General features: G+C 39.9%; 1 protein-coding gene across 7 annotated transcripts in view; it reads left to right on the forward strand.

Moving 5' to 3' along the window:
• EPS8 (EGFR pathway substrate 8, signaling adaptor) overlaps positions 1 to 24544 on the forward strand; it is a 128771-nt gene that overhangs the window by 82915 nt on the left and 21312 nt on the right. For 6 of the 7 annotated variants that reach the window (XM_069003575.1, XM_069003574.1, XM_069003573.1 and 3 more), the window contains 12 exons: positions 4596 to 4663; positions 6596 to 6757; positions 6964 to 7113; positions 9386 to 9468; positions 11497 to 11633; positions 13348 to 13421; positions 14479 to 14605; positions 14964 to 15052; positions 17328 to 17402; positions 18009 to 18157; positions 20175 to 20358; positions 24140 to 24273. In XM_069003575.1, the coding sequence (XP_068859676.1) occupies positions 4596 to 4663; positions 6596 to 6757; positions 6964 to 7113; positions 9386 to 9468; positions 11497 to 11633; positions 13348 to 13421; positions 14479 to 14605; positions 14964 to 15052; positions 17328 to 17402; positions 18009 to 18157; positions 20175 to 20358; positions 24140 to 24273 (1432 nt within the window). The remainder of the gene's footprint in view (positions 1 to 4595; positions 4664 to 6595; positions 6758 to 6963; positions 7114 to 9385; positions 9469 to 11496; positions 11634 to 13347; positions 13422 to 14478; positions 14606 to 14963; positions 15053 to 17327; positions 17403 to 18008; positions 18158 to 20174; positions 20359 to 24139; positions 24274 to 24544) is intronic. The other variant, XM_069003579.1, reaches the window with a different exon arrangement.

Here is a 24544-nt window from a genome sequence, read left to right on the forward strand (position 1 = left end):
TCCACATCAGACATCAGGAAGGGTACTGGTTTCTGTGGATCAATGTTCCTGTTCCTCTGGAAGCTTTAGTAGCTAGTAGATCTTAAATTCAGGACCTATAAGTGAAATGCTGTGCTGCTTTTCACTTTACTGCCTTTGTGTTGTGAGAGATTTTATTTTGATCAAATTCTTCTGGGTTGCATTTGCTAAAGATTGTGGTTAAGAATTTAACTTGAATGTCTTCTGCCATGATCCTCTTTTATTTTTTTTTATTTCACCAGAGGGGAAATCCTTTATGTAAATGGTGTGCAGCATGTCAGCAGAGTTTGAGCTAACCTGGTATTAAGGCTGCACTGTACTTTAAATGCTGGATGTAGGAGCTGCAGTGAGTAGAGTGTGTAGGGAAAAAACTCAATAATTTTGATAGTTTAATTCATCTTTTGATAATTTTATGCATCGTATCTGGAGGTCTCTGCTGTAGTATTTCACTTGAGCTTCAATAGCCTCTTCATGCATGAAGGGACCTGTGAGAGGCTGAGATTGATTGGGAGGATTAGGAGAGTGAAACACAGCATACAAAACATTATTTTGTTTTCAGTGTCAGGGGTTGACCCCAGCCAGCAACTGAGGACCTCCCCATTTGCTTGCTCATTCCCTCTGTCTCCTCTGCAGCAGAATAGGGGGGAGAATTGGAAGAGCAAAAGCAAGAAAAAAGCCTGATGGATCAAGATAAAGATGGCTTAATAGGTGAAGGAAAGAGCAGGGAGGAAAAACACCTGAGTAACACAAAGGCATTTACTCACAACCTTCCATAAGCAGAGCAATGCCCAGACTATCTGGGCAAGGAGGCTTTGGAAAGACTACGTGCCAATTTTTTTGCTGAGCAGGATATTAAACAGTATAGAATATCTTTTGGTCAATTGGGGTCAGCTGTCCCAGTTGTGTCCCCTCTCAACCTCTTGTGCAGCCCCAGCCCACTCACTGGGGCAGCAGAATAAGAAATGGAGAAGGCTTTGACACCATTCATCAACAGCTAAAATATCCCTGTGTTACCAGATCCAAAATCATCTCCATCTTAGCCACACCTGCTACATTCAGCACATCAACAAATTGTGTTGCCCATTTTCAGTAATAGTTCATGTAATAAATCAAGAGATGTTTTAAGGTTTCTCTAGAAGCAGTCAGATGAATATTCATAGGTAATAATCTGTCACTTTGATATGTGAAAGAGTTGAGACATGGAAGCTGCATTTCCAGAAGAATGGCAATAGGCAACTCCATAGGAAAAGTTGTAGACAGATGAAGAAACCTGTGGGAGTCCCGTGCTGAGATCTCTCTGATTTGGAAGTGGAAACACAGAAGTGCTGTAGGAGGGAGCAGCAGTCTCTTGTGTCATCTGGATAGAGGACAGAGAACAGGTTTGCAGGCTCATATCAGTTTTTGTAGCCTCTCAAGGCAGTGGAGCTGGAGGGTTCAGCAGGAGGAGTGCAAAATGGCTTGTGTCCTTCCTGATGGCAAGGTGAGAACTTTTGGAGAGTTGTAGGTAGAATCTGGGACAGGAGCCAAACACTAGGAAAAAGCAGAGGCTGAAATTTCATTTTGAGCTACTGGCAAAAACCATGGGACAAGGCATGCATTCTAGCTGCCAGTCTTTTTCTTTTATTTCCTTTCCTTTTTGTTTTAAAATCTTTTTCTTCCTCTTTCTCTGTGCCATGTTCATACTGTCATGGGGGGCTATTCTTCCTTCAGTGTGATTCATACCAGGCAGCCAAGAAAACCATGTTTCAGGGAGCCTGGGTGGTGAGAGACCCACTTACAAACCATTGGATTGTAAAAGGTTTGAAAAACAAAGGCTGAAGACAAGCCCTTCCACAATGGAAGAATTTTGCCTGATGCCAGGATGCCTATTAGAAGATGTATTTTGAAGGGTGAATAATTTCAGGGTGCAGCTGTAGTATCCACCTCCAGATCCTCTATAGCAGTGTTTCAGTTTCAGCTGAAATGCTCTGTTCTACTCTAAATGGTAACCTGGGTCTCCAGCAGGTTCTAATTTTCATTCTACCTGCGTTAAAGAGATAAATTGGTAAATATGAACTGCTCTCAGTGTGGACTCTCAAGTGTTGTGTCTGTACTTTTTGTTTATTAACACAAACACTGATTGACTTTTGTTAAATGTAAATTTTATCAAAGTTCTTGTTACTATTATGTTGTAATTAACAACGCAGAACTTGAGGGGCTGTCCTCAGCTCTCAAGTGTAGGCAGCCACAGATTTGATTACCACTCAGAATTCCCTGTCTCTTCTACAAACACTCTTGTTCTCACCATGGCAGTGTGTGTTGAACACCTTTCTTTCCATCCTGTCTGACTGGGAGTGTTGTGCTGCTCTTTGGGAGTGGATGAGTTAATCAGTGCTACAAATGGTTTTGGAATTCCTGTCTTAACACAGGACAAAACTTATGTGAGGCAGAATAAGGAACCTCTTGCAAAATTTACTCTCTTCTTTTTAATTCCTTTGGAGCCTCTACATATGCCAGACTTTCTTTGTTTATTTAAAGCAGCTCCAACTGTTACTGTTTGCAGCATTGATAAATTTTACAGTGGTTGTAAGCTTTCTCATGCTTGTTTAATTTAATAGCATAAAACTTACATTTTTGTTCACCTAAAAGAAGATAACACTCAAAACTGAGTATTTGGTGCATTGTTAATTGAAACAAGTAATTTTTTTTCTCAAAGCATATATTCTTCCTGACTGAACAGTATTTAAGTATCATTTACAGTCCACAGCAGAAGACTGCTAAGTGATCCCCTTAGAGATGTGAATAATTCTATGGGAATAAACTAGCCACTGCTTTTTAATCCCCTTGTTCTTTAGGAACAGATGGACTTTACTTCTTCAGATCATCATCCAAACAAAAAAAGAAAGGTAGCAAATCAGGCAGTACTGCTTTACTGACTGCATTTTTGGGGTGTGCATGTGTGTGTGTTGTGGTTACAAAGACAATGAACTGAAAAAATAATTTAAGTGATATGCTGCAAAAGCAGAAATAGTAGATGCAGATGGAATAATCAGTGTTGATCCTCTGCCCTGGGATTTCAGAATGATGCATAATGAAAGTAAGATATCTATTTTTAAATGTTCACACACCTGGCTAAAAATTCTGATAATCTGTGGTGTTCTTAAATGTGGCAGTTTGCACACTTCTCTTGCTGAAGCAAACTGAGCAGCTGCTGTACAGGATTAGGATGGCTCTCTTCTGTGAGTGGCATTTGTCACCGTGGGAGGGGGGCTTCAAGCCAGTGATGTATCTCAGAAACTTGTTTTCATGAAAAACACTGCAAAGGGGAGAGATAATGGTGTATTTATAAAATGTGACAAATGCTTCCACAAGTGACATCTGAGAATGAGGTGCACTGCTGTTTTTGCACCTGGAATTCTTGTGTGAAGGAGCCCTGACCACAGAAGAGACCTTTGCAGGGGGACTGCTATGATGTTCTCTCTGCAGATCATATGCTTGGTAGTATTTAGATATTTTATTTTGCAAAAAGTAACCTAACCTTCCTGTCAACAAAATCACTTCTATTTTGCCTCCAGCTACTCCAGGTGTGATGAAATTGATGTATTTTGAATTTTCATCATATGAAAAAAAATCAAACCACCTATTTTACTTGAAGAAAATCTCAGAAATCGAGATTTTAAATGAAATATAGAAAAAAAATTACCTACTTCCAGAGTTTCCTTAGACCTCTCTCAGCCACTCCCTTAGTGACTTTTTCACAACAAAGCTCCTGATGTTCCAGATCAGGCACTTAAATGAGTGTAGTGAAAAAACCCCAACGTTTCCATATGTTGCATTCAATTCTTTTCCACTAGAGTTGAAAAGTGTTCTTCAGTATTCATCTAAAGTCATTATTTTGAGGTGTGGGTGTGTGTTGTGTCTTCATCTTGCTTTTCCCCATCCTTTCTCTCCTGTTTTAACGTGCATCTGTTGTACAGAGTAAAAGACACATGATGTTTCTGTTTTTGCAGCATTGTGTTCTGTTAGCCGAAAAGCATTCCTGTTTAGAGATATTTTGGTGTATATATGTATATTTCCACGCCTATTTCTACATTAGCAATTCAATGAATTGAATACTTTATGAAGAAATAAAGGATGAGTCAGGTCTTTTTTTGTATGTGGCTTTGCCATCTTGCAGATTTAACCTGAGAAGTATTTGGATATATCAGAAAATACTTTTGCTTTCAAGGGCGTTCATGCAAACACAGCGAGCCCAATGCTAGTTTATCACACTGCTACTAAAGTGGCAAGCCAAAGATTTTAATAATCAAGCTTCCCAAGGAAGTGTTTCCAGTCAGAGCACTGCTCCCCTCTGGTGTCCTGACTCACTGGATGAGATAAGTGCTTTTGTGTGCACCCACCAGCTCTCTGTTCACATTGCTGACGTAAGAATGGACCTTGTGGGGTGTTGGTATTTTCTGCTGAAATACAGATATTAACCACAGCTTATCTCCTCTTCTCTTATCTACAACTTGTCCAAAGTATCTCTGAGAAACAGTCAAGACACCAGGATGAGACATTGAATGAATAATTATTCTTTCTTTTCCTCCCATCTCTAGAACAAAGAAAGAACTATGCACGAGACAGTGTCAGCAGCATATCTGAAACGTCACAGTATCACGTAGAGGTGAGATGAGAGTGGGACACCAATTACAGCTTTCAGTTGCATGCAGTTATTTTTGCCTACATGTTTTCTGAGGATATACAAGCTTGAAGGCACATGCATCTTCCAAAATATCCTCCCAGCCTGGGGTCACTTCAGAACAGATTACACTGAAATGTCTCAAATCCTATAGCTTTGCTGTAATGAGCTCGAATTTGGATGTAGAAAAATGTAAGCAAAGTTGTGTGTAGCTTGGCAAACAGCCAGGACTTCTCAACGGGGCATCAAGACAACATCTTGTGCTGCCCTGTCTCCGAACCTGGCTCCTTGCAAAGATGAGGCAGAGCTGAATAACGCTGTGCTGCTGGCAAGGCACACTGGATGATATTTAAAACTAATACTCTGATCAGATATAATCAGCAGAGGTATTAGAATATTCATAGAGTGCTGAGCATTAACCCCTCAAAGCCCCAGTGAGTCGAATATGTAGCAGTTAAATACATACTGCCTGCACAGATTCTTCCCCAGTGTGAAGAGCAAAGTGTGTGACTTGCTATCTTAAGCTGCTTTGCAGAGTTACTGCATGCTGCCCTCATATTTAAAATACTCAATGAGTGCCTGTATGTAACCTGTTAAGCACTTTTAAATGTAGTGCCTCCTTTTGTAGCCTTACTTTGGCTCAAACTTTCTCCTCCTGCCATCAGACCAGTGTCATGGGTTAAGCCAAGTCTTGCAAGTACCACGGATTCTCAGCTCCTTTTTTGCTGGGTTTTAAATCATCTGTGGATTGTGAGATCATATGCAGAAGACTCCTAATTTCAAGTGCTTCAGTGCTATGATCAGTTCATCAATAAATACATGTGTTGGTTCTGATTGCCTGTCTATTTTTGTGTGGTTTCTTCATAACGGTTTTGGTCCTGTACTGACATTACAATTAGTATTTGCATTTGGAATCTAAGCATTCCTGGGTAAGCAGCCAGTACAGAGTTTGTTTCCCTTTGCTTCTTTTAAATGCTTTGATTATATGCAGCTTACACCTACTTTCTTCTCTGTAATTGCCAAGTGCTGTTATCCTGTAATAGAAGAAAGCACGGTTAATTCTTTTTTATTATTTTTTAAAGTTATGTACAAGAAAAATATGCAGGCATATATTAAATGTGGTTCAGCTTGAATGAGCGTTACCAGATCTTCAATAAGGATGTGAAGGTGGATTTATGCCTGAACAAAATGAAACAATTTTGTGGGTTTTCTTGCACAGTTGGCATGCTGAAGGAGAAATTGCCACAACCATAATGACAGGGAAGCTAGCTGAGGTGATGTTTGTGAGGTACTATTTATTTTCCAGGCCATTAATTGAATCTGGAGAATATTCCAAGCTGATGGTGAGCAAAAGTAGTTACTATTTTCTACTGTGTTGCACATAAAAGTAACCAGCCTGTCCATAAGGTGTCCCAGTCAGATGCAAGCCCATCCTGGTTGCCACCAGCAGGCTACCTGGCAGCTCTGGAAGAGATGAGGGCATTCTGGGTCCGGGTGGTGGTGGAGCTGCATTGGCAGTGAGCTTCTGGGAGGCTTCTGCTGGCACCTCCTGAACTGAGCTTGCCAGGAGAGAGAGAGGTTTTCACTCCTCAGGAAAGCTAATTAAAACTCATGGTTTAGTTCTAGCTTTGGTACCTGAAGGATGTCAGAATGTGCCTTCAAGTCTAACCACTTAGAGCAGTGAGGAAATGACAGTGGCTGTCGAAAAGCAAGCTACAAAAATAAGTTGACTTAAAATGACATTATGGACCAAACAGCCTTTCTCATGTGTTAGAGGTGGGCTCTGTCATACACAAAGGCACTTTTACTCATGAATAATTTGCATTGCTACTTCCTGACAATTTAAATACTGACACTCCTGAACAATAGGGAAAATTGCAATCATAATTTCTTTTAAACGTGTGTCTTATTTACCAGCACTTGACCACCTTTGTTCTGGACCGAAAAGAGGCAATGATTACAGTAGATGATGGAATAAGGAAGCTGAAATTGTTGGATGCCAAAGGCAAAGTGTGGACTCAAGACATGATTCTTCAAGTGGATGACAAAGCTGTCAGTTTGGTGGACTTGGAATCAAAGGTAAGATCTGTGAGTGACAGTCTCATTTTCAGAGAGAGAGAGAAAAAGGGAGCAAGCAGAAAAACGATGTATGCGAGACTGAGGATTTTAATTAGCTTATTATCACTTTCCCTTTTTAGCTCATGCAGTTTTTCTGAGATCAGTACACTGTATAGTAAGGTGGTATTTTGTGTTTCCTTTTTTTTTTTTTTCCTCTCTTCTGACAGAATGAACTGGAGAATTTTCCTTTAAGCACAATTCAGCATTGCCAAGCTGTGATGAATGCATGCAACTACAATTCAATTCTTGCATTAATATGTAAAGAACCAACCCAAAACAAGCCTGATTTGCATCTTTTCCAGTGTGATGAAATTAAGGTAAGATACTGATGGAGATCTGCTGTGACTTATTTGCATAGGGGAGATTGTATGAATTGACCAGTACAGTGGATAAAGACAAATGAGCTGATTCATAGAAAATAATTCTGTACTATTATTCTCATAAATATGCTCAAAGATAATGCACTTATGATATCAGCACTACTGACAGTATGTTAGTAAATGTAGTGTAGTATGTATTGCAAAGGAGTAATCCAGTATTTAAGCTGAATCCCTCATGCACGTTCAAATATGTCTTTACTCTAAATATTGGTTCCTGGGCTCTGTAGCTGCTAATTTAGGTTTGCAAATGTATAAAGCTCTGGAAAAATATCTATGGTTTGCCTTCACACTTCTGAAAAAAGTGGTGTAGAGGAATTTGACTTATCTCAAATTTGTTTTATAACCTGCAAAGAACTCATCTGAGCCCTGAGTCTTACCTACTCTTTCTGCTCTCCTTGTCACTGAACAATTAAACATTCTCTACATTCTCACCTCTCTGCATCTCTGCTCTGCTGGAGAGATCTTGAAAGGGAAAATATTCCTTGCAGGAGGGGCAAAACAAGGAAAGAGCTTGCTAGTCTCTGATTAAAATATTACCTTCAAGTGTAAATTATTTTCTTAATGTATTCTGCAATACTTCTTTATTTCTGAGGTTATAAATTTTAATTTTGTCAGTTATTCTCTGTAATTCCAATTGATAATTTCATGGGGATTTCTTAATTCCTTTGTAGTAGTTTGTATCATTGTCTTGAAACAACAGATTGTTAATCACACTGTGCAACAGTTCTGGAATGAGTGTGGTGAGAGTGGTGTGAGGATGATTAGTTATTGTGTGATTTGTTGCACAGAACTTGCTGTTTGAAAGGAAAGTGGGACCCTATCAGAAGTTCAGGGGTTATTATGTTAAATAATGTGGGGATCCCTTTTGAGGTGTGTTTGGACCCAGCTTCTCAGCATGTAGAGTTGGTCTCTTTTCATTTCATTTTTGAGGTTGTTCCTCTGTGCACCCACAAAAATGTAGAGTATGTAAGCGTGACTTGGGAGTCCAGGATCTCCCTTTGTTCTGAGGTATTGTTTCATTCTGTGGCCAAACCCTGGGTTTTTTTCCTTACCCGTGAAACTTTTTCTGGTTTTGAAAGTTCAGGTGTTCCTTGGCTTTTCCCTGCTTTTTTCAGAAGTTACAAGCAACCCCAGGAGCCTCTGCAATAAAAAATAGTTAAGAATCAATACCATTTGGGGCATTCTAACATTTCATAAACAAGAAAAAATTTAAATAGTAAATACCCAGAGTGTTGGATTAGTGGAATTCTTCTGGGTTTAAGTTCCTCTGATCCCCTAAAGTTTTTTCTATTAATTCTGTAAATGGTATCCCTCATAACTATTCTGTAGTGCAATCCATTATAGCCTGAAAAGTTCTGTAATCCCCTTGAATCCTAAATTCAACAATGTCTTCTGGTCCTAGCAGAAGTTACATGCTCCTCCCAAAAAGGTATGTACTTCTGCATTATGAGGGTACTAGGAAAGAAGTGGTCCTTGCAGAGTGAGCCAGACACTGACAGATCTGGGCTTTGACAGCCTTTGCAGGAAATTAATTTGTCAGCTGAAGACATGTAACAGAGCATTCTAAATCCTACGAGAAGCCTTGACCTATTTAATGCAAGATCTATTAAAATAATGCTTTAGACGTGCATCAAAATTTCACTTGTGGGGCCACTGGTGGAGGCAGGCTGCAGTTGTGGAGTGGCAGGAACGTACAGATGAGGGAATCTTCTGAAAAATTCATCTTCTTTTACATCAGAGAGAAATTGGAGGCTGTCATTATTTCTGAAAGGAAATTGTTTCATTACAAGTTACTTTCTTAATGCTTATGCTGCTGCCATCTATGGTGGTTTTGCTGCTTCTGTGTATAACAGGTTTTCTTTTTATGCTATGAGACAAACAAAATACTTGAGACAACCAAAAATTACGTATGCAGAGGGAAAAAGTAGCTTATGCAATAGCAGTTGACTTGAGGTAATTACAGCTGTTCAGACAAATTTGGTATCTAGATTACGTACTTGTGTGATGATAATGCTTGAGATTGGAGTAGTGACAAAAATACCAACTCCCAGATTTTGTTCTGTTCTTTGTTCTGTGTAGCATAATTTATCCCAGTGCTTTTAAATAAATGGGATTTGGTAAGGTATTCTCTATCTAAAGGTGAGATATTTGTTTCATATATCTGGACACAGTAGCTGGTACCTGATATTTTCTGCTCCTGTCTCCTTAGGCTACCCTTATTCATGAAGATATTGAAAGTGCAATCAGTGACAGCAAAAGTGGGAAACAAAAGAAGAGGCTTGAAACACTGAGGTAAAAATCTAACTTCTTGGCAGTGTGTGGGATCATCAAATAGGGTGACAGCCTTCAGAAGCTCTCCAGGTCTGCCTGCTGTCCTTTGGGTTTTTTGGGGGGCTTGAGCTTTTTACCTTCTAGCTAATAATGTGCTTCCAAAGCCATCTGTATTAAAGCCCTATCTTGCTTTAATAATTTTCTCATGTTCTGTCAATTTATGGTGTCAGTCTTACCTTTCCCAAGTCCACCTTAGCGATGGGAACAGCTGAGATCAATTCCACTTGCCAGAGAATGGCATTTCATGTCTCAGTTCTGCATATGGGTCAAGTGGTTCAGAATTTAAATTGAAAACACAAATTCCCCATAATTCCAAGTGAATAAGATTATGCTAAAAGGCTTTGGGATCTGAAGATGTTAAATAAAACAGCAACTGAAGATTGAATAATCTTCCTGCCTGCCTGTTTAATGATGCTGAAGACTTCTTGTTTCCCTGGTAGCAAAAGCTTCTCTGCCAGTTGGAAAATGTGGGGGAAAGAATCTGTTGGGTTCAGAGAAGATTAATACAGGAATGAGAGGTTGGAAACAGAGGCGTAGAAGCAAGGGCACAAATATGTTAGATACTGAATGGTGATGGGAGTAACTTGTTAGAAGTTCACTGTGTAGCTACACGCTGATAGTATCTCTCAATAATAGCTGTTCTCAGATAGAGAAGTCTCTGCTGGATAAAACTCAGAATGAATTTATAATAGTTCTGGATACCTGTTAAATTCTGATGTGCAATTTACGAAGATTTCCTAGATTCAGAGGCACTCCTAGAAAAACAAAACAGAACCTGAGCTGTGTCTAACTTTATCTGCAGGTTTAAAATTAAATAAACAGACTTCACCATTTGTGGGACTGTTGAAACCAGGTATAAGCACAAAGAGGCAATCCAGAGGGACTCGAACACATTGGATGTGCTGGGAAACTAATGAGATTTAATTGGGAAAAGAATGTAGGTCAATACATCTGTTGGGACAAATAATCCGAGATATCAGTCTCCGAGGGCTGTGAGGCCCAGAGGTCAAATGTGGGTGGCAGCTGAGTGCTGGTTACTCCCTGTTGGATCATGTGCCTGCTGGCACTGGGTCACAGGGAGAGACCCTCCTGCCTCACTGAGGTTCTGAGGTGCTGCAAGGTTATTGATGACTGAAAGGGGACTGGAGGAAGGAAAGGCAAAGGAAATATTGTTTTTTGTTGTTATTCAGTGTTCAAAGACCAGACAACATTTGATATTTTGTGGTCTTGTTGTTGAATGCCGTGAATGATATGGGTTTATAAAAGATGAATTTAAGGGGAAGGTCTAGTTTTTAAATAGAGTTCTGGGGAAGGAATGGGGGATATGTATGACAGGAGCTACTGTGATTTTTTTTTTTTGTCTGTTGGTATCAAGCTGCAGAATGAATTCAAAGACCTCTTTCCTTACAGTATTTAAAACTACACTAAGAACTGGAAAATTGCAGGTGGGAACATCTATATGTTTGTATCAAGACAGGATGAACAGGCCCCTGTTACAAAACAAATCTGTCAGTGAACTTGCTTTTGTTGGTAGGGTTTTAAGAAAAAGGTGTCTGAAAACTGGCCAGACTTAGGGGACTAGACACTTAGTTTGTGATGGCTGAAAGGGAGCTTCAAATCTAATTTGCTCTCATAAAAAAGGCAAGTCCTGCCCTTACAACTGCCTGTGGTAGTAAAAGCATCACCTGCTAAATCGAAGGCACTGAATTTGTTGTTGTAAACTGGCAGGTCTCGTCACGTTCTTTGGCACTGCTTGGGGATTTCCCAGGTGACAAAGGTTTGCTAACTCCCTCGTGGAGTGAGTTTCCTGCTGTGTTTAACATATTTACACATCCTGCTCTTGAGTGCTGCTTACTTGGCAAGCCCATAGTGCGGTCTGCAGTCGAAGAGGTCCTTGTGAAGCCTCCTTGTCTTCTCTGATTAAGCACTAGAGAACAGAACGGTTTTTTCCTTCGAATGTCATTTGTGGGCTTTCTCCTCTCCCTCTAGAATGATATCCAAAGCTGACAGTGCCATCCCACCACCCCCACGGGCCCCTGCCCCCGTGCCCCCCGGGACCATCACCCAGGTGGACGTGCGGAGCCGCGTGGCCGCGTGGTCGGCGTGGGCCTCGGAGCAGGGGGACTGTGAGTATTGCTGGGGGCCTGCTGCCACACACTGGGGTGCCAAAGAGTGGCTTTTTATGATGCTTGGTAGCAACAGAAAGAATTTGGAAAGACCACTTTCATGATGCCAGTAAGTGGATGCAGAAATGGTTGCACAAGGTCAGCCCTCTGCCCTTGCTGGCAGCTGATGCCATGATTCTCCCAGCCTAGCTTGGGATGCCCCAAGCCACTGCTGCCTGATCTGGGGAGTGAGATCTGCCTGTCATAATCTGACTTGTCATTTACTTGCATTTTTCTGGATTCCTGTTGGGAGCTGCTTTCACTTGTGCCTGGCTGGGTGGGGGTGTGGGTTACAGGTTTTGATCTGGGCTTTTTTGTCAGGGTGGTAGCAGTGACACAGTAATGTTATCTAATGATGCTCTCCTCAGGAGTAGGGCCAGGTATTTTGGACAATTAAAAAATACAGTCATGGATTAAAAGGTGCTTTGAGATCGGTGTTATTTATTTATATTATATTTATCTTTATAATGGCTGGTATGACTAATTAGGTTTGTCTTTTTTAAAGCATTAAATAGGAAATGCTGTAACTGTAACATTTCTAACGGGTTTGGATTTTTCTGTTTAGTGGTTGTTTGTGGGTTTTTTGCATCCCTTAGGGAAATACATTTTGATCAGATTTCTTTAAAAAGAAAAATTCTTTAGAAAGACTAAAGCTCCTTCTGTAAAACAGACTAAAAAGGATAAGATGAGGCCTTTTTTAGTTCGTTTGCTTGGGTTCTTTTAATAGACAATATTAAGACTGTACCATTAAAAAACCTTGGATTTCTTATAATTTTTATTAAATTATATCTATATCACTTAACAAAACACACAACTATGCAAAGAAAGCAGCTACAAATGTTAAGGGAAATCTGAAATGTTAAGAATTATTTAATCTATGTACCTACAGTATTAAATCTGTTATGAGTAAAGGCTATCTTGTTCTCCTGCTTGAGTTCTCACATCAGAAAAGTTTCATTAGTTTAGTGTCTTGTCAGACCAGTTGTGGATCTGATTCCCTGCAGTTTCTTTTACTCCACTCACGTGGATCTTTTCTAAAATGTATTCACTGAAATCCCACCTGTTCACAAATGCAGTGCAGTAGTTAATGTGGGTTAAAAATGCAAAACTTAAAATTCCTCAAAAAAGTCACCCTTCTTTTCAAACAAGTCACTGACTCTGGCCGTTGTTATTTGTAAGTATCAGTTCTGTCACATCATTCTCTCCCCTTTCTGTGTTTCCAGATTTGCCACCCCTTTTTGCTAATAATTTTTTGCATCAGAAGTGTCTTCAAAGCCATGGCTGCACTCTTTCTTGTTTGCTTCTACTGGAGTAGCTTTCAGCATGTTTTGCAAAATGGGATGATTGTCAATTACATTGTATTTATAATCTGCCACTTTGTGCTGAATTTTATTTTTATTTAAAGCCTGGTACCACACTTCTGCAGTTAACTTCATTAATTATCATTTCAGTTAAGTTGACTGAAAGCATGTACAGAAGCTTTTCTTCTTGAGACTTGACAGGATCAGGCATTAAGGTGCAAGATTTTCAGCTTGTTGGGAATCCTTGCAAAGGGAATGGTAGAATTTGAGCATCCTTTTCTTACTTTAAAGCATAAACTATGTAGAAATTGCTGCACACTAGTATACTAATTCCACATATATGCATGTCTTATTCTCTTCCTCCCTCTTTGCAGATGAAAAGCACAGACAATACCATGAGCAGGAAGAAACTGCAGAGATGATAGCAGCCAGGATTGACAGAGATGTTGTAAGTGAGAAGCTACAAATGTTGCTTCATGTCTGTGAAATTTTACAACTCTCCTTTGTGGGGAGACTTTCTCCACGTGGGAAACTCAGCTCTGGAGAAAAGCTTTCCAAGCAGCCTCTGCTTGTGTGGTAGATCTAAAAATGAACAGGTGGTAGTTTCTTTTCTTAATTTTCTTTTTTAAAAAGAAAGAAAAACACACTGAATGTTGATGGCAGATTTTCTGCTGTGGAGAGCTAGAAATATAAATTGTAATTTTTCCAGTAGACTGATTTCAGCAAACTATGTAAGGATAAAAAATTCCATCAATTTAGCAGGGCTTGGATATGTGTAATACCTGGAAAATAAACATGATCATTTCTGAAGACAGGTGGATCCATGTTTATTTATAATTTAAAACGTTCTTGCCTACAAGCACCAACATTGGGCATGCTCTATGGCATTTACAAGATGAAATGTTGCCCCATGTGTCATTTGTAACTTTCTGCTTCTCCACTCTGCTGTTGCCCTCAGCAGCATCAGAGGGTCTTGAGAAAAGCATGTTGGGACCTGCTGGATTGGTGTATTTGTGTTTTCCCCCAGGGTTCGTTCATTCTTCTCCAGTTACTCTTTGAAATCAATTCTTCAAAGAGCACTTCTCTACAAACAGCTTAATTTGTAGAGAGCTTCACCAAATAGCTGAGTACTTAGTACTAAAGGAGATTATAAAGTTATAGTCTTTATGAAAATGCTGTCCATTCAAATAATTCGAATTTTTTTCATGTGCTCTCGGCAAAAATGTAATGTGGAAGCAAATTGTGGAATTACAATCTGAGCTTAACAACCTTGTTACACATATTTTGAAAATTTCCAGCAGCCCTACGTTTTTAAAAAAATCAAAATTTAAAATACTTTACAGGTATGTAAATTTAAAAACACAAGGCAGCTAAATGCAGAATGTTCCAGCATGGAATTTGTTCCAAGGAAGCTTTTGGTGTCTGAGAGTCTGGGCATTTCAATTTCTGGAGTATTTCTGCTGTAGATTCTGTAGAGAAACACTTACTTGTCTTTTCTCCCATAGCAAATTCTGAACCATATTTTGGATGACATAGAGTATTTTGTTACCAAACTGCAAAAAGCTGCTGAAGCATTTGCTGAACTTTCAAAGAGGAAGAAAACTAAGAAAAGTAAAAAGAAAGGACCTGGAGGTAGGAGTTCTTTTTGCACACAATTCTGTTTCTCTAAGGATAATTGAAGGAGCCAGGAAATGTCTTTTTGTGTTGCTTGGTTGTTTTTTTTTTAATCAGTGTAGTAATTTTCTCTCAATTTGAGCACAAAAGTTCCTGTGCAGTATATTCTCAGAGGGAAACCTATCAAAAGCATTTGCTTGAAAGTGGGGAGTGATTAATTAGAGATGTGACCACAGAATATGCTCCTGCCTTGGTTCTTTATTTACAAAATTCTGTAAGATGGTAAATTTATTCTGCATTTACGTGTTTATCTGGAATATTTATGGCAGTTAAATACATATAAATGGATATATAAAAGCCTCATTTTGTTCACCAGAGGGTGTTCTTACTCTCCGTGCAAAGCCACCACCTCCAGATGAATTTGTTGACTGCTTCCAAAAATTCAAGCATGGCTTCAACCTTCTGGTAAGTGACTGCTAGTGGATATGAGATGTGAGACCCGACCAGGGCTGGCCACCTCTGGCCTAAGTTGGCCTCTGAGTTTTGGGATGCTGCTCCTCAGGTTCTCTACACAATGACTAGATGAGCATATTTGGGTTTCAGCATTATTGTGTTTCTTCCTTTCCTGGTTCTTTAAAGCCTTTTACTTGGGAAATTTGATTTTTGAGTCATAAGAGGATTCCTAGGGAGGTCTGTGGGGATCACAGCTCTGTTGTGTGTTTGCCAGCATCACCAGCTGTGGCCTTGATTTAGTTTTATTCAGCCATGCCCATCAGACTCCCTGTGCTTGTTGCCATCATTACCCAGGACCTTCTGGCCTCAGAACGCTCCATCCAACAAATTGCTGTCTCTTTATAGGTTCTCAATAAGCAGAGATGATAATCCAAGAGCCTTCTCCTGGCATCTCCTCTTTTGCAAGTGGGAATCTCCTCTTCAAGGGAGGCAGCAAGTGGGACACCTTCAAAGCATTTGCTGTCAGACACTGAGTGTCCCTTCCAATTGCTGGGGAGGCTATGCCCATGGGGAAAACTGTTCTTGAATTCACTGAGTCAAATCAGCTTCTTTCTTCCTCATGGGGAATGGATTCTGATTGCAGGGCTGTAGGAAATATTTAGACATGTTAAAAATATCTTTAAAACAAAAACAAAAACAAACAAACAAAAAAACCCCAACAACAACAACAACAAAAAAGCTACATCAAGTGTTGTGATTCTGACCTTAAGGGATTGCTGTTTTGAGGGAGGATGAATGTCTTGGAACATGCTTATCCTTCTCAGTAAAAGGCATAATGTCCAGGGCTTTTTCCATTCTTTTTACTACATTCTGCATTTAAATTAGTTTTTTCCCCGAGAACAACCTGTGCATCTTTGAATCTTTATCTTCTGTGCAGGAGAAGTCACAGCTCTTGTTTTGATGCTCAGCAGCCCCTGGGACCTGGTTCTAGTGTTGCTTTTGAGGGGTTGTTCCCTAACAATGCTTTACTTCAGCAGCTTTGCAGGAGCAACAAAAACCTGAAGTTTGTGCTTTATGTCAGGCAAGGAGAACTGTGTTAAATGAAGAATCTGGTTTAAAAATAAAAGGAGAAGCTAGAAGAATAAAATCTTCGAGTAGAATGGAAGTTGTTTTAAAACCCCATGCTGGAAGCTTCTAGAAATGCCCACCATCTGTCAAAAAACTTCAGATAGACTGAGGCTGGGTTGTTATGGCTGAGGAACAATGTATAGGAAGTTATTAGAAGCAAAATCCTCCTCCTTTCTTCATTTGGAGGGACAGTTGGATGTGAGAGCAGAACAAGGGTAGCCAAAAGCAGTTTGAGGAACAGATGGCAAGATGCAATAGAAACTACTATAACTCTTTAAAGCACATTTGGGCTTCTTATTTCTGGAGCCTGCAAAGCCAATGGGTGATCAATAGACAAAAGAAATCTGAGAAGCTGTATCAGTGAATTTTAATGGTTTGGGGCTTTTAGAATATTTTTTTTATGGTGGTGTTTGGTCGTAGGTTGGACTTGATGATCTCAGAGGACTTTTGTAGAAATATCTTATTATAACAGATAAAGTGATACATGACATTCAGGGTTGATAGATATGATGGTGATGGACTGGTGAGGAAAAATCTCATACATAAAACAAATCAGAACAAAATGTTGATGTAATAGAGGTTCCTGGGAGAAAGACATCTGTGCTCAGTGTGATCAACCAAGCAAATGGTAAAAGCCATCAGGGAAAAAAAGACAACAGAACATTAACAAAGAGCATCAATATGCCATTATGTTACCTGGCCTGATTTTTTTCCAGTGTAGCAAAATTGAAGAAGGTGCAGGGTGGACAAGAATGCTCAAAGGAATTACTTCAACTTGGAAAAGGCCAGACTCAGGAATAATCTAATAAGTCTGTAAATGGTTATGAGCATTGCTAGAGAAAGTGAGTTGAGAAGGACAATTTAATTTTATTTGGAGAACAAAATACTAATGAAAGAAAGCGGAGTCAAATTCCCAAAGGAGATGCTTCTTCATAATATAATTTAGTTGTGAAACGTCTTGTTTTGCACAAGAGGTGCTAAAATATGCGTGGATTCAAGAGCAATGGGATGGATGAGCACTTGCACTTAGTGGGTGTTGGACAGGCAAAGCCCTGAGCTTAGGTGGACCTGAACAGGGGATGGCCATTCTTAAGTGAAGTATTTATTCCCTTAATAGTTAAATATTTCTTAAAACATATCATTTGTTTTATTCCTTCAGGCCAAGTTGAAGTTCCATATCCAAAATCCTAGTGCAGCTGATCTGGTTCATTTTCTCTTTACCCCATTACATATGGTAAGGTTTTACAGTTTTCTGAGTGTTTACCTTCAGAACTCTTGTATTTAAAAGCTCTGTAACCTTTTCAGTGATAACAAGATTGAAATGTTGTGTCCCTGGACAATAACTAAGGAGAAATGTTTGTATCTCAGGATGAGGTTTTCTTTAGAAAATTATTTATATCCTTTTCTGCATATTTTCCCATCTATTAAATGTGTTTATCTAAATCATCTTTAGCCTTGTGTTACACTTTGCCATTATAATTTTTAACTAGCTATAAAAAATTGAGATTCTCTACATAGTGCAGGAGGAGAGTTGAAAGCATATTTAATGGAAGTGTGTGTGGCTTTGATCAGTAAAGCAAAAATAACACTGCCCAGGGTAGGTCTTAATAAAAAATGGTTGGTGACCAGAACAACAGTTCTTCAGCAATAAAGAGTTTAGTTAGTTTGTAGGACATGAAGACACACTGTTAGATTCTCAGGGGGGTTTTTACTTCTGGGGGGAGTGGTGTTTTTATGACTAATGACTGTTTCCTAGCAGCACTGCAGATAACATAAATTCACAGCCACTTCCTTGCTGACAGCGTGTGTGTTCTTGACATATTTTAATCCTTGGGTTTAGGTGGTGCAGACAACAGGAGGTCCAGAGCTTGCTGGCACAGTGCTCAGCCCCCTCCTGACAAAAGACACCATAGACTTCCTGCGATACACGGTCACCAGCGAGGAGGGACAGCTGTGGATGTCCCTGGGTGATTCATGGACCAAAGCCAGGTGAGCAAAAGTCTTCAGATTTTAGAGGCCATCTCTAAAAATCAAGTTTATTGACACGATCTTAACCAGGTTATCCAGCCCCCCAATAAATTCAATACTACTTTGTTAGGATTTGGACTCTTTGGAACTGTTCTTTGAAGGTTTTGGGAGGGAACTCTTTAGCTTCACTTGGATTTGGGATCTCAAGGAGAGAAAATGCAGAGAGAATTGGTTTTTGTCAGTGATATCCAGAACCTCTTGACATAATCTTCTGGAGTATGTTTTTCTGAACTGTCCCTTGCATGTTTCCAGTTGTTCTTCACCATTTTTTTCCCAGCCCATCTATCTGGACTTCATTAAAAAAACAATTTGAAGATGCAATAAAAAGTGACAAACTATTAAATAATGGCTACAAATGTCTGTTTTCAATTTCCAATGATTATTAAAAGTTAAAAATTTACAATGTACTTACTTCTTTACAAGCATCATAATGCTATAAAAATGTTTATAATTATAAAAAAATGTTAATTGACTGAACTGTGCCACATGTGCATACCTTAAACATTGCATTGAATGGATTCACTGTTACGATTTAGCTTAGCTGGAAGTTGACTTCTTTATGCATTTGTTGGGTTTGAGGTAATTCTGTAGCTTGAAATTAGGTGAATTAAGCATGCAAAAGAAAAATCTTAAATTAGCAAAGTGCATTTGGACTCTGTAATCTGTGGTAGATAAGTACATTTGGTGATGATGAAGTAGGCAATCACTTGGGCTGGAAATGCAGCACGGTTTTTGTGTTTATTCATCCCTGCTCTCAGATCTCAGATTGGAACACAAATGTCTACCAGATGGATTTTTGCTTTCATTAATTATTTGGTTCATTGAAAGCTGTAGAGTGTAAGGAAGGCTGCATGGATGGAGTGGAAATGGCCTCATAGTGTTGGAGCCCCGTGCAGGGAGAATGGATCACTGGGCAAAATAATGGGCTCCCTGTCTTGGGAACTACTCCATTTGTTCAGTCCATCCTGAAAAAAGGGTAATGGAAAGAGAAATAGCTTGTGTTTGGTGGTGAAAAATGAAGCATTTAAAATGTAGTTGACTGACCCATGCAGATTAGAATTGATGGCGTGATTGATCTCAGTATCCAGAGGTACCCTGGGGTGGGGTGTAGCAGGAGAGGGGGATGATAAAATCAGGGATTACTGACCAATCCCAGGCCTGCTAATAAGCTGGGAATTGCTGACTGCTCCTGGCTGGCAGCGTTTGTCCCTTGATTTTGAGCAGTGTCAGCAACGAGCCTGTTAAAAGACTGTAAGGTACACTCCTGTTTTCTGCTTCCACTGTGAGGACACAGTAATTTATGCTGTGGGACAGTGTTATGTGTAGTGCAAAGGCAGAGCAGGAAAGCATTCATTTAGGTGTTTGGTATTACAATAGAGAATGCTAGGGGAACTCTGCAAAGTAGTACAGTATTTTATAAAGATCAATCTGGACTATGAAACAGCAAATGTGATGATAGTTCTTGTGTCTTGGAGCATGTAGAGTGGGGTGGGGTTTATGTCTGTGAAAGCATTTGTTTATTTTTCGTTTTAGGTGTAGCTTCCATGCTTCATGCCTGCTTTCAGGTGTTCTTACAAAGCTGGCACTTTCTTTAAGTCTTTTGTTGGTGCTTTCACACAAATAGAGCATTGCAATACTTTCCCCCATGTCTCACTGTTAGAACAAGTCCTAGATTTGTTTTGATTGATTCTTATATTACCCATCCTTTGCTAAAAACTTCTGTTTGTTGTGCTTTAGCATGGACATGTCCTTATAGAAGGAGCAAATTCTTTTCTGCAGGGCGCTGCAGGGAGGATAGTTGTGATAAATAAATGTGTTCTGCTGATTTTCTCTTTTCTAGCGTGATTCTGCCTGTGTTGTTATCCCAGCCTCTCCTCTATACTGATAAAAATTCAAAAGCGTTTCAATTTATAGGGACCCTATTAAACCAGCAGTTGTGTGGCCCTTGACACAGATTTCTAATTTGCTTTTCACACAGAGCTGAATGGCCAAAGGACCATTTTATTCCCCCTTATGTCCCCCGTTTCCGAAATGGTTGGGAGCCTCCTTTGCTGAACTTCATGGGAGCTCCAAAGGAGCAAGAGCTCAACCACTTGGCTGAGTCTGTGGCAAACGTTGCAGAGCAACAGAGGAAGCAAGAGATGAAGAGACTGTCAAGTGAGGTAAGGTCCTGCAAAAGTGTTCTGTTCATTAATTAGCTGAGGGCAACACCAGCCACTGCCTCCCTAAGGACAATATTCTGGGACATGCCTGGAGAAACCCTGCTCTGGCACCTGCTCTGGCAGTGCAAGCTCTTTACACTTAACATTGAAGTCACAGGAAACCAAATACCTGTTCAGCCACCAAAAATGCAGTTAGGAAAATGCAAGGTTTTTTTTGCCTGCTGCTCTCCTTGAACTTGTGCACTTCCCTGCCTCAGCTGGGAGGACAGTCCAAGCCCTTAGGTTCAGTTTGATTGAGCTCTGCTATCAGATCCCATTGATTTTGATTGTAGATACTTTGGGCAATGTTTGAACCAAAGTGCTTTCAATCACAGGCACACAGTCTAAACGAAAGAAACCCCCCTTTTTTGGTGGAATTTTGGACTTAAACTGCTTCTTCATAAGTGTGGAATTTAATATTCCTTTCACTAACATATTGATACTTTCACTGTATTGCTTGTAAGTATTCAGAGGTGCTCTCAGGGCAATACCGTATCAGGTAGATTAGGCCTACTTCTAAAAAAACCCTGCTGACAGGAAAATTATTGTAAAAAACATTGTCCCAAAATTTTCTTCAAAGGAACGTCATGAATTTAGCAAAAGTTAGGTTATTCTCTTTAAAGAATGGAAATATGCATCCCCATCTAAAGCCTTTAGAGAAACCAGGTTGCATTTTCTGACCAACTTTATAGCCAGCCCCTTGTTTCCCAAGATTCTGTTCTATTCTATTTTCAATAGAACTTACCAGAAAATGAACTTTGATTTTTGTGAAAATTTTAAGAATATATGTGGATTTTGTTGCTTTTTAATTAACAGAAAAAAAGGGCTATATCCTTTTTAAACATGCAAAAGTTTTCCTTGTGGAAGGTTTTGTCTTTTGTTGGGAGGACACAAGATTTAATTTAAATTTTTTATTTATTTTTCTATTCTGGTTTTAGTTTAAATCAAGTGTTAGCTAATCCAAGGTACCCTGTTAGCAGCTGTGAGATGGAAATGCACCTAAGAATTTATTAGGTTCACTTAAGAGTCTTTTCCATCTTGGGGAATTTTTATTGGCTGTTATGGGATGTTGTTCTTCTCTAATTGGAGATAGCAAAGCCTCCCCAGCAAAAACTTGACAAAACTTCCCAGTCACATTGAAACTTTACTTTCATGAGAACCTCTGTTAGTCAAAAAAAAGTCTACTCAGCTATAGAGACAAATAAAATTGGTAAAAAGCCTGCCAAGCAAAGAGGGGATAACATAATACACGTTTGATTACTTAAAGCACTGTTTGGCCTCATGCCTAACAAGATATACAAGAATAAATGTGACAAAAACTAAGTTATTGCCAGTGATTCATTTTGAGCATAAAAGCATTTAGTAATGTTAACAGGCACAGTAATGTGAAATGTAGCTTTTGCTGTTGCTGTCACCGCCCCTTCCCTAGTGACCTCCCAAAAAACATCAAACATTGTCCCATTTTTCATTACTGGTCTACATTTCCATGTGGGTTTTTGTTAATATTGTGTTCCTTCTAAATAATAATAATAATAGTAGCTACAACAACATCAGACAACAATATTGAAACTTTTTTTGATAGTGTTGAAAAAAGGTCATTAATTTTTCTCCTCTGATGATTTTAAGAATTTCATGTTATTTATATGTATAACAACCTAAAACCAATCTGAAGGGGGAGACTATATTGAGGTGTTTCAGTTGCTTGTGTTTCAGGGAGTTGATTTCACTTCAATCTTTTTCATGCACTGGTAGTTGTTTATGCCAACTCAACCTCTTTGTCTTAACCTTCGAAAGACACACATACATACACAAAAAGAAAAAATAAATATATATATCTATATCTATATATCTATCCCAGTTCATTGGAGTAGTTTGTGTGCCTGGTTCCTGGGATGTCAGGCATTGGTTTCATGACTGTCACTGATTCCCACAAGGTTCTGGGCAAGTGGTTTAACCTTGGTACCTTGGCTCCCTGTGCCCATGCATCCCTAGCACATCCCTGGGGGAAAAGGCACTGAGCTGCTTAATAGCTGTGAAATGCTGCAGGTACTCAGCTGGAAAGAGCTGCCTGAGTGCAAAATGCTGTTTGTCTGGAGCAAAAGCCACCCTGGAGTGGGTGATGCAAAGATAATTATTCTTTCCTAAGTCTGCTGTAACAGTTTGTTTAATGAGGAGTGCTGGAAAAATGAGATGAGAATGGAAGTGTTGGTCTCTTGCCACTGATTGGCCTCGTGTGTGTCGGTGTGGAATTCATCTCCCCAGAACCAAGGCTGCCTGGGGAGAGCTGTGCTGGGAGTGGAGAGGGGGTGCATGGCCCTGTTCTCCCTGCTGGGCTGGGCTCTACCACCAGGAAAAGTGCATTGGAGGTTCCCACCCCTGAAAACCTCTTTTTTTTTTTTTCCTTTCCATTCCCAAATTCCTGACCCTTAAGATCCAGCCACACATGCAGCTCCCAGCAGAGAGGTTTTAAGGTGTAGGCAGTTCAGCAACAAGGACTTCAAATGGTGGTGGAACAACCACCAGAGAGTGTCCAGTGAGGCTAAAGTGATGCAAATAATTTATGTGTGAAGTAAAATGAATTCCTCCTTCCTGGGTGCCTTTTGGTGTAAGGCATAAGCCAGGTCACACTCTTTTTCCAAAGAGGTCTTAATAATACAGTTTTAAAGAATATTCTATTTGTATTGGGAGTTCTGTGTGTGGTTTTAATTGCTTTTCATAAACCCTCAGTCCCCTAAGCGAGTGGCTCTGGTGCCAGGTCAGACACCTGGAGGCAGAGATTGGGCGAGTAACTTTTCTGTAGCCACATTAACAGAGATAAGAAAAAAAATAAGCCAAAAGCAAAAACAACACAGGAGAAAACAAAAAAAAAAACAACACACCAGGCATAAAGATTTGGCAAATTCTGGTGAATCTCAGCCAGTCTAACTTGTGCAGCTGGATGGTACGAGGAAAGGATATAAAATGAGCTATTTCAGTATCATAATATCCAAAAATGAACTGTTGAGCTTGGTCTTGTTTTAGGAAATGGTGATTAAAATCATTCTTGCCTAGAAGGGGAGTGTCAATGCTGAATTTAAGGTGGTTCTCTTTTTTTGTTAAAAAAAAAAAAAAGGAATTTCCTAAAGCTTTGAATGTTCTTACATATGTGCTTGTGATAAAGTATGAATATTTTCCTTAATTAAAACCCATAATTATACCAACTATCACAGTCCTTTTTGCATTTCTTCATGGACTATAGCCATATTCAGTGAGAGTGTGACATGAACGAGCTCTTTCCTATTACGATCCTGCAACAGAGGGATAATTTTACTTTCTTTCTTACACAGACTTACTGTTGGCTGGCTAGAGGTTTGTGGCTTGAGGTGTGCATCCAGAACAGAAGCTCAGAGCAGTTTTACCATGCAGTTCCTTTTCAAGCAGCTCAGCCACTGTTTATAAGTTGTGTTGCTGTGGTGATATCTGAGAGATGACACGGCCCTTGCCCCAGAGAACTGTTTTCCTAAAGAACATCCGCTGCAATATTAATGCAGTGGGATGACTCAGGATAGAAATTCTTTTATTCTTATCCTTTTGATCTCCGCGTTTATGTACTTGAAACGCAGAAGTTATTAACTTTTCATGGCACACCCGTGGGCACCTGAGGATGGGGGAATGCTGGCAGGGCCCCTGGGGGTGCGGGATGAAGCGCAGGGGTGGATGGCACTAATCCAGTTGGCGGCTTTGTTCCCTTTTTGTCTTGCAGCCTCCCGGCGTTCCCGACTACCCCCCGGCGGATGGGTACGCATTCAGTAACACAGTGTACAAGAGAGGGCCTCTGCTGGACCAGGGGGCAGCGGTGGCTGCCTTTAAGCAAACTGTTAGCCGGCATGTAGATAGGTAACCCTGACTCGGCAGCGGCCGTGGTGCTGTGGAAAACTGTCCCCACTTCCTGCTCTTGGGGTGGCGGGGTCTGTGGTTGCCTCCGGTTGTGTCTGGAGAGGGTCGTTCTCTGTACTGGGGGAAGTGATTCTGTTTAGCAGTGGGGATTCTGCTTTTGCTTCTCGAAGATGTGTCCTTAAGATCTTTTCATATCATTTCTGTGAAATACCCTGTTTATCGGTGATGTTAAATTGGTGCTTTTGTCAAAAATGATACGGTGGAATTCCGA

Source organism: Aphelocoma coerulescens, chromosome 1A (assembly GCF_041296385.1).
Source record: "Aphelocoma coerulescens isolate FSJ_1873_10779 chromosome 1A, UR_Acoe_1.0, whole genome shotgun sequence".
NCBI classification, from domain to species: Eukaryota; Metazoa; Chordata; class Aves; order Passeriformes; family Corvidae; genus Aphelocoma; species Aphelocoma coerulescens.